The following is a 16,402-nucleotide window of genomic DNA, read 5'->3' as shown; positions in this document are numbered from 1 at the left end:
GGCATACATTTCAATCCATTCATTCATTTTATTCTATTCTATTCTAACCAGTGAGTCTCAGGACAATGAACAACCCTGTCTCAAAGGAGGTAGATAACATCCCTGAGGAGAGACACCTGAGATTGCCTTCTGGCCTCCATATTCCTACACACACATGTACCTGCTCATACATACGTTAGGGGATAACAGGAAAAAAATGCCATTCATTGAGTATAAGAATAAGACTTAAGAATAAGTCTTGGGTCCTCTCAGTGCAGGTCTTGCCTTTTTCCCTAAGGCTCCATTAAGACTTCCATTGCCTGCCTTTTTCTACAAGATCTTACTCTGAAAGACCAACCTAACAGGTTTGTTTAAACTAATGTGCATATTTCTGCTACAGTGCTTTATACAAGCTCAATTTTATAAGGAGATGAATTCTCAAAGAAATAAAAAACTTTCAAGAGGATGAGTATGTGTGTATGGTAAGAGCAAAGGGCCTTCCCAGAGACTTCAAAGGCCACACTGCCATGCTCTGTGGCCTCGCTAAGGCTCAGAGGCCAAGCCATTTGGGTTTATCAGCCCAGCCTGCATAATTTTGTTTTTGAGACAGGGTCTCTCTCTACATAGACCTGGCTGTCCTAGAACTGGCACTGTAGACCAGGTCTGAGCAACTTCAAAGCCCTCCATTTTCTTTCTGGAATCAGGAAAGTAGTCAGGGGTGGGGCAGAGGAGTTAAACAGAGCCAAGGTACGCGAAGTAGGGAAGGGATGCTTCCTTCAACGGCCTTTCTCAAGGCACATGGCATGGCTAGGGAGAAGTAAGGGGCTGTTTCTTCAAGTATAGCGTTCATGTTGTGCAAAAGGGGTCTGGCCCACTAGCCTTTTTTAGAGTATCTCCAAGCCTTCTCTAATTATGGAACATACTGGGTTATTGTCAGCATGTCTAAGAACTTCTCATCTCATGGACAGGTATAGGCAACCCGTATGCTGCTGTGACTCCATATTTACCTTTGGCCTGGGGCTGCAAGAGCCAGGCAGCACTGGGGTGGATTCTGGTTTCTAGAGAGGGTCAGGGCTGACAGCAGGGCCACACCCTCCTTGCCACCAGCTGTTCTGGTTCAGGAAGGTGTGATGTATATAAAATGTCAAGCATGAAGGGCCCACCCTCCATTAGCACCTGGGAAAAGGGCCCCAGAGTGGAATAGATGAGTCACCGGCAATCCAGGAACAAACACCAGTATATTTTATGTGCACAATTATGAAAAGGAAGAGACAGACAAACAGACATAGCAGGCAATGGGCTCACACAATCAGCTATGTGCCTTTCTCAAGAGCTGTCCAGTTGGAAGACAGTCCTATCCACTTCAAAGGCCCTGTTCCAAAGCCGGGGCCTACAGCTCGTCCAGGAATGGATGGCCTCAGGGTGGAAGGCACTCCGTCTGCCTGATTCAGAGTTCATGGCTAGGCCTCCCACCTGCCTCCTGCAGCAAGGCTTCACACAGCCCAGAGCTTCAGAAATAGATTCTCCTGTGAGCTGACCCACTCAGCAGCCTCCTGGGAGATCGGTCCATGAAGAAGGAGGGACCAGAACAAAAGGGACTCACAGACACTCCCTATGTATTATTGCTGTGAATAAGCACAGGCCATTGTGACTCTCTGGCATGAGAAGGGGACAGGGCACTGGGAGCCTAGCGTTCATCCAAAGCAACTCAACCATGCAGGGCCGCATACTCATGACATCTGCACCTCTGAGATGGCTGCCTTGGGCTCCAGAAACAGCCAGCAGACTCCCCACTGCTCAGAAGGGCTTGATTACCCCAACCTTTGTGCCCCCCCAAGCACTAAGGGGTTGGAGCCATGAAGACAGGCAATAAAGCAAGAGCTGAAGTCTGGGCTACACTTGGTGAGATCTGAGCCTGCAGGCCTGTGGTCAGGCCTTATGTGTAGCTTCCCCTGGCTGGGGGGACTGTGTGCCTATGAGGGACCATAGGAGAAGGGGGGCGGGGGGACCCGCATAAGCAGACCACGATGCTGAATATTTCCAGGCAAGCAGCTTCGCTCCAGGAAACCGTCCTGACATAGGATTAAAGGGCCTTGAGAAAAACGGTGTCAGAGGGTTGCCTGCCAGGCGACATCTGGAGTGCTGAGACCGGGGGCCACCCAGTGGCTTTCTCTGGTTGAGAATTGGAGTCTTACTGCTGGGACACCTCAGCAAGCCACTGGATTCAGTTGTGAAGGTAGGCGTGAGGTGGCCTGGAGAGGCGTTAGGATTCAGGGGCTTGAGATCACATGGAACTGGAGGAAGGGACCTACACAATAAGGAATTCTCTCCACTTGTGGATGGAAAGCAGCCACTCCCTTTGGAAGCCTGGACTCCTGTAACCCACAGGGCCATGGAATCAGGGCTACAGTAAAACCAAAAGCAGCTCGTCCCCCACCCCAGAATGGTGTTTGGTGATGAGATACCTACTCAGAAAAACACTTCAATCTGCCCTGGCCAGAGAAAGCTGTGGGGAAAGATGCCACGGAAGGCTGAGTCTTTCTCCAGCGGCAGGACGTCCCGCTGCTGGCTCTGGCCTGCTGCTGTCTGCATGCTTCAGAGACTCTCTCTCCATGTGGCACTGCTACCTTTTAAATGATTTGTAAGAAAGAGAAGGCCGACTTCTATCTCAGAGTCCCCAGGGTGGCCCAGAGGTGACTGCTGTGTGGGATGGACCTCATCCTTCAAAGAGTAGAGGATAAAATCAGAGGACCTGGAATAAGGATTTCACCTGTCCACTGCCTGCAATGGACCCAGCAGCGTGGGGGAAAGCTAAGACGACAGAGCTGACAATGCCCGAGTGTGGCAGGGTTAACACTATTTGAGGAACAAGCTCAAAGGGTCATCCCGGCCAGGGGTTTGTAGGAGGAGCAGCTCCGAGAGGTGGCTGCCGAGCTGAGGCTATGGTAGAACTCATCTTTTTCCAGGAAGAGGCTCCAAAGAGCCTTCCGTGGTCTTCTACATCTGCCTTGTTCCTCCGTCTCACAGGAAGCCATATTGACTGGCTTGCAGATAAACCAGAGTGGGCATCTAGAACCTAAAACTCTGCCCCTCCACAGTGGATCTATAGAACACTAGATGTACATTGGGTGGGGGGATACTATGCATTTTCAGTAGGACTTCTGCGGGGAGGGGGCACCAGGCTGCACCCAGCCCCCCATATGAAGGTGGAGGGAAGGTTCCAGGAAGGCAGGTGGGGTCCATTTTAGAGCCGTGCCTCCAGCCACTGCCGTGTTCTCTAGGGAGCTGGGAGAGGGGGAGGATACGGTGACGACACAGAAAAGCGCTGCCTGCTCGTGGTAAATGTCTTGAACAAAAGAGAAAGGGGAAACACCACCGAACACACGGGATTGAAACCTCCAAAAGCCCAAGGTTGGTGGGAATCCAGCACCACAGGGGCCCCCAGAAGGCCAAGGGAGCAGCGTGGGGCCCTGGGGGAGGGAGAGGGGCCAAAGGAAGTTTTCCCAGCCCTTGCACAGGAACAATGCCACCAAGCAGCCTACTGGCTGCTGGGTCTCTCTCAGGCTGCAGCTCAGAGGCCCTCAGGGAGGTATTGGTTGCAAGCAAGCACCTGAATATTGCCTAATGGGACCAGCCAAAGCCCAGCTGAAGCCAGGGGGCAGGTGGGGTGGTGGCCCCAACGGCAGCCAAGGCCTCCTCAGACCTTGCCTCTCACCTGTGGCCCCAGAGTTCATGTCCCTTCGCCAGGACAGGCCTGCTGCTTCCAAAATCATCCATGAAGTCCAGTTGTTTATTGCCCAGGCCCTAGCCCCCAGGATGGGTGGAGAGCCATGGACCAGTTCCAGTGTCCTTCTGCTGTCTGAACACCCAACTTCCCAACACCATCCCTCTGCCCACCATATGTGGTTGCGTTTGCCCTACTGGGCTAAGGCCCCGTTGGGGGCAGGGCTTGTGCTGAACCAAGGGATAACCCCCCCAGCTTGGTCTCTGTCCTTGGGTTCCTAGAAGAGACCTTAGGTCTTCACATTAGTCTTTTCACTCAGTCGGTCTTGACGTGGCCATTGGCCAGGGCTGGCGGACTAGCAGGCTCCCCGGGCTCTGCGTCCTTGTCAAAGCGTAGGCGGAGGGTGTTGCGGATGATAAACTGTTCCATAATGAGGGCCCCACAGAACCAGGGCACAGCGTACTCCAGGGTGATGAGACCCATGAAATCAAAGTCGAACTGGGAGTAGTCCCAGGGACAGGCGTTGAACTGGCGCAGAATGAAGCCGGTGGTGAACTCCCACAGGTAGGTCCAGAGCGTGTAGATGAGGCAGCGCACCAGTAAAGGACAGCGGCCGCGCAGGCGCAGGTACATGCGCTCCACGATCAGGATGGAGGTGCCATAGATGAAGAGGGCCCACACGCTGGTGACCCCTGGGAACTTCCAGTTAAAATTCACCACAAACTCCCAGGCCGCCGTGAACATCACCTCGCAGAAGTAGCCGTGGATGGCGTACAGGTACCAACGGGACAGCGCTGTAAGGGGCTCGGCAGAAGCCATGGTGACAGCTTGGGCTTCCTGCTGGGGATACAGGGAGACAGATGAGGGGAGCTACCTTGCACGGTTCCCTGCCTCCTGATCCCCCTCAAATCTGCTTTCACCTTTCTCTATCCTCTTTAGTACTTAACCATGGTCTCAACCTTCTACCCTGTCACCTCAGTTCCTGGTTCTCTGTTAGCCACGCAGGCAGGCCCGGGAAAAGACAGGAAGAAAGCCTAGTCCATTAGCTTCCTTTGAGAAACTCTACTCAAAGACTATGTGGGAATGTTTACTGAACTCTATAACATTCGTGGTTATCTGAAGTCAGTTGAAAACTCATCTGCCTTGATCCATACCAGGTGCTTCTGGGACGCTGTTTCTCTTCCTGCTTTTTCCCTAACACACACACACACACACACACACACACACACACACACACACACACTCACACACTCTCTCTCTCTCTGTATCTGTCTCTCTCTGTGTGTCTGTCTCATAAACACACAACACTAACAACTTTTGAGTCTCTTTCATGTGTTTCTCTCTCATATATATGTATATATCAATATTATAGCTATATACCACCATTTTTATAGTTTTAAGTGTACGAATCAAGAGCATTAAGAGCGTTCATAGTGCTGTACAATCTTTGTTGCTATGGTTTCCAGAACCCTTCTAACATCCCGAACAGAATCTCTGCACCAGGGCTGGGATGTTGCCCAGTTGGTAGAGCTTGCCGAACTCCATGCAAACTGGGTGTGGTGGTATATGCTTGTAGTTCCAAAGAGGTAGAGGTTGGAGAATTAGGTCATCTTCAGCTACAGAGCAAACTCAAGGGCCAGCCTGAGCTACATTGAGCCTTGTCTCAGAAAAGAGAAGAAAACCAATATTGTTAAATGCCAACCCCCACTCCTTCTTCCAGCTGCTGGCAGCCATTAGTTCAGGCTCTGTAAATTCAACAACTCTCGTCATTTTTCTCGTGTAGCTGACTTATACAACTTAGTGTTGTGTTCTTCGGGTTGATGCAGGTTGTAGCCTGTATCGGAACAAATCCCCTTCTTTTGAACATTCTGTTTCCCCACTGCTCACAGATGCCTGGATGGCTTCCGTTTTTGAACAGTGCTGTTACACTTGGGTGAATAAGCATCCCTTCAAGACCTGCTTCCAGCTTCTTTAGATCTATACCTAGAAGTGGAATCACCAGGCTACGTGGTAACGTGTGGCAGCCTTTCTGAAGAACCTCTGTGCTGAGTAAGAGAGATGTCTTGTGGTCAAGAGCACTTTCAGAAGACTAAGGTTTAATTCCCAGCACCCACATAGTGGCTGTCAACTGTCTGTGACTCCAGTCCTAGGGGTTCTGGTACTCTTATCTGGCCTCCGTGGGCACCAGGCACACATGTAGTCCACAAGCATACAAAACACAATCCATAGCAGAATAAGCCCTCAAGAACCATGCTGATGCTGGATACATTTTACAGCCTCAGCAGAACAGGTACAAATCCCAGTTTCTTTGTATCACTGTCAACATTTGGTTTTTCTTTTCTCTGTAATGTCCACCCTAAACTAGATACCTAACTATGATATCACTGTGGTCATGTTTTATTTTTAACTGCTACAGTAGATGGGATTTGGCTTGCCCTTTTTCCCTTTCTCAAACCTCACTGCCAGTCTTCAAGGCCTGGCTTCCTCCCATCATGCTTCCCTAAAGCCGTGTCTGGCTCCTAGGCCTCTGACTTTCTTCTAGCCCCCTGTCTTAGAGGGTCTGGACCACTCAGGAGGCCCATTATCAGAAGCCAGTCTGTTTACCTTTTGATGAACGAGCCCTTGTTCTCTAACACTCTGAGGGAACTCCTTGAGAGGGACTGCTTCACAGTCCTGCCAGCCAGCTATGGCCCCATGCCTTTCTTCTGTAAGAGTCTAAGGAGCACATCTTGTTTCTGCAGAGGGTAGTGGGGAAGAACTCACAGTTTATCAAGAATGAGAAGTTTTGTCAGCTACCTGTGGGCATCCGGCTTCACATCTATTAATCCTCTCTCCCAGGCAGGACAAAGGACAGAGGTTACCAAGGTGGCACCTGTGGTTTGCCTAGCTGATTGAGAATTCCAGCACCATCTTTTGGCTATGCAGGCCTCATTGCAATAATACTTACCCACCCTTATGCCTTGATCACATTTTTAAAAAACTTGTTCTTAATTAGAACTCAAATGAAGGCAAGTGTGGAGGCATGGGCCTGAAATTCTAGTCCTTGGAAAGCTGAGATGGGAAGATCGCACGTTCCAGGCCAGCCTGGGAGACTTAGCAAGACCCTTTGTCGACACAGTTAGAAGAAGGGGTGGGGAGATCAGTTTGCCTACCGCTAGAGGCCCTGCATCTATTCTCCAACCCTGTGTAAACAGGGGGGGGGGGGGGGTAGAGGCAGGAGGGTCAGAAGTTCAAGGTCATCCTTAGCTACACAGTGAGTTCCTGTCCAGTCTGAGCTGCAAAAGATCTGAGAGAGGATAGATAGGTTGGGGGGGGGGGAGAATGGGAAGAGAGGGGAAGGCGGATGTTTCACTCCTGTTTTATATGTGAGCCTGGGAGGGAACATCATCTGCCCCACATCCCCAGGGTCATAAACAGAAGAACTTAGACAAGAGCCAGTTCTCAATCCTCACTTCAGACTCAGCCTCCTGAACAGACCTGTGTGTCCTGTCCCTTCCTCACTCAGAAACATGTAAGCCACGCTCCCCCCTACCCTGTTTCCTAAGGAAATGTGATAGCATCCTTGGCCTGCCATTCAAGACCCCAAAAATACCTCCTCCCCCTTATTCTAACCACTCAAGCCTCCCTGTCTGAGTCTTGTTTATTCTCTTTGGTATGCCTTCTCTCACCCCTATGAGCACAGCCCCAGAGTCTGGGTGATCTTTAGAACAAACCTCTCCTCCCCCAGCCACAAATCTTCTTTCTTCTCTGAATTTCCATAACAGCCCACCCATCTGATGCCAATTATTTTGCTAAATTCCATTGATTATTTTTAGTTCCAAGCCAGACCTTACCCACTTAGTCAACACAGCCTGGACCTCTTCCTTCAGTAATCCAACTGGATTCCTTCTCTTTCCTGGACACCTCCTCCTGGTGCCCTGTGGGCACTTCAAGCTCTTTCCTAAATCAAACCCAGTATCTTCCCCAAAACCAGTTTCTCTACTTTGACCCTTCCTGATTAATGGCTCCACCAAGTAACCGTTTAGAATTGAGAGGCCCTTTGTTACCCCGAGTTTCTGGATGTCCAGACCTATGTGTCAGGTTCATTGACACCCCACAGTGTGAATACAGGACTGCATTCAGCACAGAGATGATGGTAATTCTCAATTGTTAGCAAAAGCCCCAAACCATATCCTAAATCACCGGTCATTCCTATTGTAGCTCAGGCACCTGTGGGTCAGATCTCAGCTGGCCTAAGACACGAGGCTGTGAGTCATCTGAGGCTCTGCTCTGAGCTCAGCTGGGGAGGTTACTGGGATGGTGACTATGCTCCATCAGTTTCTTGCCGTCCCCCTGGCCCCAGTAAACTAGCACTTATCTCCTGGGAAGTGATAAGTCATAAGGCTGAGGACAAGCCAGGCCAACCGCACAAGTGTTTTTCACTCTGGCCAAGAGGAAGAAAGAAGGGAGGAGAGAGCCCTGGTGTTTGTCCAGGGGTTCAGCGGGAGATAAGGCGGAACTTCTAACGCTCCGAGCACATTAAGTTAGCGATGGTTGATTGCAATTCATCGTGCATCTCAAAATAACGAGTTGGGAGGATCGAGTTTGAGTGCTCTCAAAATGACTCACGCTTCAGGTGATGCTCCGATTACTCTGATCTGATTATACCTTGTGTTCAGGCATGATACTGTATACATATGAAATTTTACTATATGTCCCTCGAAGAGTTTTGTGTTTGGCCGGGTCTGATGTATCCCAGTCTGGCTTCTGAATCCACTGTGTAGCCAAAGATAACCTTGAACTTCTGATCCTCTTGCCTCTCCCTACCAAGGGCTGGGATTACAGGCGGGTGTCACTGCGCAGTGCACAGTGCTGCGATGGGAATAGAATCCGTGGCTTCCTGTACCCTAGGCAAGCAATCAGCTGAGCTATATCTCCTCCCCCCATTCAAGGTATTTTTAATATTAAAATTATTTTAAAAAATAAAAAGGCAGCCTTTTTTTTTTTAAAGAAAGTCCTGCTTAAGGCATGGCTGTAAACATCTCATTGATCAAAGTAAATGACATGACAAAGCTACTAACCCTTGGACTTTGCATCTTTTAAATCTCTTGGGAATCTGTCTCCGTGTTGCTGCTGTTCTGGTTCAACCATATCTCACAGGCAGCTCTAAAAGTCTCCCAGCCTTGTCTTGCCTACTTCCAGTTCAAATCCATAGCAAAAGTGTATAGAGAGAGTGATCTTTCTAAAATGCCAGTCTGATGTTTCTCCCCATTAAGAGCCCATTAGTGGATCGTCAACATCAGCATCCCTCAGAGATAGCTGGCAAAGTCCTCCTGGGCCCAGCTCTGCCTCTGGATCCCAGCCAGCTCTGTGCTTTGGATCCCAGCATCACTGTCTTTGCTGGGATGCTGCCTTTGCACGCCCTTAACCCCACCCCTACCTGCCATCGTATATGAACCTGTCATTCTTCAAGGCTCAAGTGCGGTCCACTGACCTGTGCATCACCCCCATGCACCTTGTTCATCTGTCCCAACAGCTAACCCTCACTTTGCTATGATTCATCTATAGCTAGCCCCAGTTATCATCTGATGAACATTTCACACAGTGTGAAGAGAAAATGCCAGGACACGAAGCTGTATAATTAACATTGGATTTCACAAAGGTATATTCTTGTGTATATGTGCAAAACATTCAGCACAAGTTGTCTCTGGGTGAGATTATATATATGAGTCTTCATTATATTTTTCCATATATTCTAAACTTGACAAATAAATGGATCCAAGGAAACCTGAAGTCATGTAAAATTGATGTAGGTTTTCCCTCCTGTGCCATCCTCAATACAATTCACAGCTTAGATGTGTGCAGTGTAGTGACCAAGCTCAGGAACCCTATATCCATTTGGCCATAGTCCTGCCTGATAGCCCAAACCTGTGAGATCCTTGGCAAGCGACCTCACTGCGCCCAGCCTCAGTTTCCTTTTAAGTAAAGCAGGGGTAATAGAAATGACGATCAGTTATTGTGAGGATGGGTTACCCAGCTACTACTAAACACTGCAGATAAGGGCTAGAGAAATGTCTCAGGTTAAGATCATTTGCTCTTCTTGCAGAGGGCTAGAGTTCAGTACCCAGCATCCACATGGTGGTTCACGACTGATTATAACTCAAGTTCCAGGGGGTCCAATGTCCTCTTCTGACCTCTGCAGTAACTTCATTTATACAATATACTTACATACAAGCAGACAAACACTTACATATAAAAAATTTTAAAAAGCAAAATCTTAAAACACACACACAAATATTTCTGCAAAGATCATATCCTTTCTGGCATAGCTTCTCTTGCTCCTAGAGGGTCACCTTCCACTATGCCCCTGCCCTTAGCCAGCCTGCTGGCAGTCTTCCCCCCTTGGCAGGCTTACAACATTGAGCCACCGACCCAGGAAACCCTATGAAACAATAGCCCTACACATGTAGCCTGGGAGAGCAAATGTGAGGTCACTGCTTCCCTGTGGCTGCCCACAGCTGAATAAAGAGGAAAGGGCAACCATGAGGGTCAGGCTTGAAACTGGGATAGACTGAAAGAGCAAACCTTCCCAGCCCAGCCTTGCAAAGCTCCACTGTTTCGTAAATTTCCTCCACAGACGAAGAAAGACGGACTTGGGCCACAGGGAAAACACAGGAGGGGCTGACAGGCTTAAGGCAGGTGGCCTGGGCACACAGTTCCGAGACCACTGGGCCTCCTAACCTGACTCAGGCCCCTTTGAACTCAGGTCTGTCCACTTGCCCTGCATTCAAGCCCCTGATCCTTTCCAGGCAGGGGATTCTGGGATGGGGAGTTTCCCATTCTGAGGTCTCCCCCAAAGTAGCTTGATATGACTATGTGGATCTCTTTACAAGCCACTGTGTGTATGTGTGTTTATGTTTGTGTGTGTGTGTTTGTGGGGGGGGGTATGTGTTTGTGTGTGTGTGTTTGTGTGTGTGTAGTGCTGGGGATCAAACCCAGGACCTTATACATGCTAGGCACGTGTCCCGCTACTACACTCTTTCCCCAGCCCAGTCCTCCCCCTTCTTCACATTGACTTTAAATCCTGCTCTGCTTGTCTCTGATCTCTCCTTCCTAGAATGGCCAAGAATGGTTTCTCTCCTGGGAACCACCAGGTCTAGCTTTCCCAGGTGGACCTCACAACTTTATCAGCAGGAGAAGGATGGAAAGATCTCATGTCTAAAGAAGAGAGGAACCTAGAACCAAAGGGAGCCAGCTCGGGAAGAAAGGGGGAGGACAGAACAGGGAACAAAGGGAGTCCCAGGCATGGTGCCATTTCTGGGCAGCAAGACGCACTTGGGCAGATGGAGGAGGGCAAGCATACCTAGGCAAGGTCAGACCTTGACCAAGGGTTGGTGGCAGGAGAACACAGCTGGTCCACACAGAATGAATGTGGGCAATGAGAGACCTGGCTGGGGGTGGAAGACAGGGTGGAGACAAAAGAATTCGAGAGTCTTTTTGGTTGGGTTTCAGCTCTGTGTGGTGGGAGGTGCTCGGAGGAAAGGTAGACGATGCTGGCTTGAGAACATTTCAAAACATCACCCTCGACTCCCATGTCCAATAGCCACAGGTGCTGTGCCTGAATTTGTGTCTAGGACAGGCTCTCCCACCCTCTCATCCCACACTCCACTGGATCCACCAGGCCCATGCCTGGTTCTGCCCTCCCTCCACCTGGCCTCCTTTACCCTTATGCCCCCTTTTCAATAAACTCCTTGCTCAGCTCTGGAATCACAGCCCTGAGAAAGTCTCCGGCAGGAGGCAGCAGCTCTGTGGACGGCAGCCTCCTTCTCCTGGTGATAAGCACCCCCTTTTCTAAGGACCATGACATAAAGAAGGGACAGCCCAAAGGGAATCGGGGTGGCACAGAGGGAGCTGGCTTCTTGCATCCTGTCCCTAGAAGCTCCACCTGAAGTCTCAGAGTCTGCTGAGCTCTAACACAGGGGAGCATTACACGGAATGGGCAATGGAGACACGTGAATCAGCCTTCAGAGAGCAGGATAGGCAAAGCCAGACGGAATGGCCACGTTTGGTTTTCCCATAAATTCTGATCTTATTTCAGGAAGCAAAGATGCGGCAACACAATGGCTCTGGGGATTTCTGCCCAGGAGAACATCTTACTAGGCTCAAATGGCATCCTATTCTCTGCCTGGGCTTTACTCCTCACACCCAGGCACCCAAATCACTACAATTCCATGCTCTGAGGAGCCACACAGTCCATCTAGGAGCTCTCTGGGCAAAGGCCTTGAGTTCTGTCTCTAGCAGGATTGGGACTGGGGGTCAGAGGAGTCAGTGGCGGCCGAGGACACTCTACAGCTGAGCTGCTGCCAGATCTGAAATGGCCATGGGCTTCCCTTGTCATCAAGGTAGAGGAAGGAAAACAGACACGCATCAGGGACAGAATGGGCCAAGGGAAGCCAGTTCCTATGGCCAGTGGCTAGCTCAGATGCCACCAACTTCTACCCCTCTTTCTCTTCACAGGCCCCTGGGATCAGTGACCCTGAAGGTCTTGATGAGGGAGTCCCCTCACCTCTCAAATAACAATAAAAAAAAAAAACATGTTTTAACTCGGAATTCGGAAGCTCATTTTACAAAGGGGGAGAAAAGAGGCAGAAAGAGGCTAAGTCATTAGCCCATGGTCCTACAGCTTTAAGTGGCTGGACTAAGAATTAAATCCCCGTTAAGTCTGGCTCCGGAGTCTTCATTCCTCCTAATCAGCACCCTGAGCTCCAAAGGCTGGCTCCAGGCTCCTCAGAGGTACTACATTTTCAAGGGGCTGTCTCTAGATACCGGGCCGACATCTGGAGTATCAAGAAGATTCATGTGTATGTCTCACTGAGTCATTCAGCACGCTCAGAACTAAGTGTTAGACATAGCATAGGCTCCTGCTCTATTTCTCAGAGCAAATTCTGGCAGGAGCCACGCATGGAGTACTCCAAGGTCAAAGCTAACCCTCACAGGCCTACGGCAGCAGCCGCCCTTCAGGGTTGCACAAGTCATGAGCCGTTTAAAGCCCCTTTGCCAGTGCACACATTACCTAGGACTTTCCTAACTGCCAATCCACCCGGGTATGGAAATCTGAGACAGCTCAGCCCTACTCTGGAAATGCCAGCCAAGGGCAGTGGCCTGTGTGCAGGATGTCCAGAGGAGCCATCTGTCCAGAGCCGCAACAGCCAGGGTGTCAGAAACAGCCATCCCACAGGAGATTTGGAAAGGATTCAGACACTGCGCATATCCCAGATGGGAAGGATGACGGTGGTAGTGTTCAGGGGAATGGAGTCTATCCTGGCCCAGAGATCACTGGGCTTGGGAAGCAAATGGGGGCCACGGGCTAGGAGGCACCCTGTGCTTTGTCTAGGATGCTCCTCTCAGACATCCATGTGGCTGTCTCTCTGTTGTCACTCAGGCCTCAACTCAGCTGTCACCCCTCGGATGAGACCTTCCCTGAGCCCCTGGACTTTTTATTGTTCAAATCGACCTATCTTATTTTCTTTGTAGCTCTGTCGAATAGTTTGCTGCTGTCTGTGGCCTTGCTCCAGTCGCAGTGAAAACTGTGGGGATGAGGCTTGGTTTTCTTTCTGATTCCTGGCGATGGTGCCTGGCAACGTCTGGGGTCGATGAGTGAATAGATAGATGGGTGGGTGGATTGACAGGTAGCTGGATAACGAGGCCCAAACAGGCCCAAGGCCTTAAACACGATGCAAATGGGTATAGCTCAGCCTTTCTCCTCTCCTCTCTTTGGGAAATAGAGTCTTTTAAGATGTTTTAATTCTAAAATTTAAAAACATCTCTTTTTGTTCCAATTACCAAAGCAACAGGCTCACAGCTAAAATTTAAATGTTATAGAAAGAAATGACGTAGTAACCAAAAGAACCCCTGAGAACCTCGGAGAGAAAGTCACTATTAACGGTGCCTTCTGCAGCCACCCTGATTAACCTCTTGTAAAAGAAGCCAACCCTGGCACCGCAGAAAGGAAGAACATTCGTAACGAAAGCGAAGCCACAGAGCCAGTATCTCTTCCCCTTTGCAGTCTTCTCCAGGTGCACTATAAGCCACTGTAACATACAGTCTGCTAGTTCCCATTTTCACGGAGATCTGAACTATTTTTTCTAAGTTCTACAGCCTATGTGTGCATCCTTGCAATAGCTATATAATACCCCACCAAGTGGAAACTATAATTTACCCGACTAAGACATTCAACAAAGGTAATAATTGTTTTCCATTTCCCCTATTACAGAGAGCACCACAGAAATACCTTTTATGCCTGTAACAAAAGAAATTTTCTTCTCTGAGACTATTTCATAATAAAAGATCCATCTACCCCTCCCTCCCTCCCTTCCTTCCTTCCTTCCTTCCTTCCTTCCTTCCTTCCTTCCTTCCTTCTTTCCTTCCTTCCTTCCTTCCACCATTTTTGTGTATTTGAAACAGAGTCTCATTGATTCAAGGCTGGACTCAAACTACTGATCCTTCTGCCCCCCCCAATTAAAGACATGCTCCCCCATATCTAAATAGCTTTCTTGGTCTCTTTCTTTTCTTCCTTCTCCTGCCCAGACAGGGTCCTTGCTATCTAATCCAGACTGGCCTCTATCCAGATATCCCCCTGTGTGCCCTCCAAGTGAGGGTTTACAGGCATGTGTTCCCATGCTCGGCATGAAGATCTCTTCGTGAGTAAGTCCAGAAGTGGAACTTCTGGATCAAAGGTGGGACAGTCTTCACACTAGTGGTGTAGCTTGCTATGGGAACCTGTGCCATGTGATGAGTGGGTTTCACATCTGGGTCACTACATCGCCACAGTGACCTCCATGAACATCTTCCTCCGCCCAGTCTCCCTCAAGTCCAGGTTCATTCATCCTCTTCTGGCTGCAGATCAACTCAAGAACACCTCCTCAAACGGCCTGTTACTAGCACACTGACTTTGCATGCAGAAGCGGACTGGTAAATAGGTTCTGATCCTTAGCTAGGAGAGTCGAGATCTACCTACAGCTGAGAAATAACCCAGGTGCCCTGTTCCCACTCCCTGCACAACTCCAAGAGACCAGCCCATGACCTCTTTAGAGTCTGCCCAATGAAGATGACCTCAGTGCTGAGCTAGCCAGGGTGTCAACTGGCCTGTCCTGCTTTATTGGAACTTCCTTCTTTCTGGTCCCTGATCCCACCACTGTATTGTCTGCTCTGACATAATGGCCTTCCAGCCTCTGGGGGCTAAGAAAAGCATCCAATTGTCATTCTTTAAAGTATCATCAAGGAAAAGCCAGAGGCAGAGCCTGGGATAGAGGCCAGATGAACTCTGCAGCCAAGGCCTTTCGCCCTATGTGTGCTTGTCTGGACTAAGGAGCCTCTGTTGAAAGTGTTGCCCTGCTGACTCCCTCTCCCTTTTATTAATATCTAATAATACTAATAATAGAGCCCTGGATGCTCTACCCAACTCCTTCAGAGCCAGTGCATTAACTGCTCATGTTGTGGGGGACAGAATTCAGAACTCTAGGTAAGGCATAGCCCCCACTGTTTGGATGGAAGCATCCAGGAGCCTTGATGAAAAGGACTTGGGAAGATACCCTTTCTCAGGTGCCAGCTGGGGCTGGCTCAGTTTTAGACACTAAAAGATGGTTCCAACAGTGACATGGCCTGAAACTTCAGCATTTCCCTCCCTGTAGCTGTGTGACAAGCCCTTAGACAGGAAGAAGGCTGAGAACTTGAACCCCACGACCTGTGCCCATACTGACGAGGTGCCAAATGGAAAGACAGACAGGGCCAGTGATCCCGTACATGTCTGGGGCATACTCACTTAACACAGCCTTGATTGTGTGGCTAGGAACAGACATCAGGATCACTATGCAGCTGTCTCCCGGTTTAACCTTGTCTTGGTAGCAGACTGGACCTTGGTGCCATTCTCAGCGATGTGGACGAGCATCCACCCCAGAGCTCAGCTAATTCTTGGCTGGTTGGCTGGCAGCTTCCAGGTGTTTCTGAGAGTGAAAGAGAAGACCATCATTAGCTTAATCCACCCCCAGCGCTGAGCCGCCAGGCCAACCAAGAGGTAGCTCTAACACCAAGTGCTCAGCAAGCCGCTACCAAGGTTCCCTTCCTAGACCCTTTCTGCCTCCTTTCTGCTCAGGGCAGGTCACTCCAGACATCAGAGCCTGGGATGGCTCCCTGGTGATCATCTTGAGGGGTTAGCAGTTGGGGGCGTTTTGTGGCACGCATCATCGAATGCACACTTTGAAACCTAAAAGGAGATGTCGTTTTCGAACCCAGCTCCCTTCTCAGCTCCAAAGCACACCTCGCCATGCAGTGGAGACATCTCTTTGCAAGGGTAGTCAAGAGCCTCAGGGAAGGCAGTCAACACAGGATATTTGGGTAGCATTTGGAGAATTAAGTCTATCACACAAGTAAACAGAGGACAGCAGAAAGTGTGCTGAGTACCCTCCCCCAACCTGAGCTGAGTCTGGTGGTATATCCTCTAATCCCAGCATTCAGAAGACTTAGGCACAAGAAAGTCCCCAAGTTCGATGTCAGCCAGGGCTATGAGATGAGACCATGTCCAAGAAACAAAACACAGCAACAGAAAGTCCCAAACCTTACAACCCACTGCCATAATACTTATCTCATGCTTAATGAGGTTCTTTATGGTAAGAACTGGCTATAGCCGATAGGAATCCTACTTCATATGGCCTTTTACCACAC

The 16,402-nt window shown here is 49.6% G+C and overlaps 1 protein-coding gene across 19 annotated transcripts in view; it reads right to left on the bottom strand.

Moving 5' to 3' along the window:
* Positions 1–1,198: 1,198 nt before the first annotated feature.
* Positions 1,199–16,402, bottom strand: part of Tmem229b (transmembrane protein 229B) — a 40,443-nt gene continuing 25,239 nt past the window's right edge. For 13 of the 19 annotated variants that reach the window (XM_075947366.1, XM_075947367.1, XM_075947355.1 and 10 more), the window contains 2 exons: positions 15,504–15,684; positions 1,199–4,540 (listed from right to left, as the gene is read on the bottom strand). In XM_075947366.1, the coding sequence (XP_075803481.1) occupies positions 4,019–4,522 (504 nt within the window). In that variant the 5' untranslated portion in view covers positions 4,523–4,540; positions 15,504–15,684 and the 3' untranslated portion in view covers positions 1,199–4,018. Of the gene's footprint in view, positions 4,544–6,307; positions 6,612–15,503; positions 15,685–16,402 lie in introns of those variants that run through there. The other 6 variants (XM_075947368.1, XM_075947369.1, XM_075947356.1 and 3 more) reach the window with 2 other exon arrangements.

The sequence above is a fragment of the Microtus pennsylvanicus genome, chromosome 14 (genome assembly GCF_037038515.1).
Source record: "Microtus pennsylvanicus isolate mMicPen1 chromosome 14, mMicPen1.hap1, whole genome shotgun sequence".
Lineage (NCBI taxonomy): Eukaryota > Metazoa > Chordata > Mammalia > Rodentia > Cricetidae > Microtus > Microtus pennsylvanicus.
The sequence above is the reverse complement of the archived record's forward strand: the minus strand, read 5'-3'. Positions and strand labels throughout refer to the sequence as shown.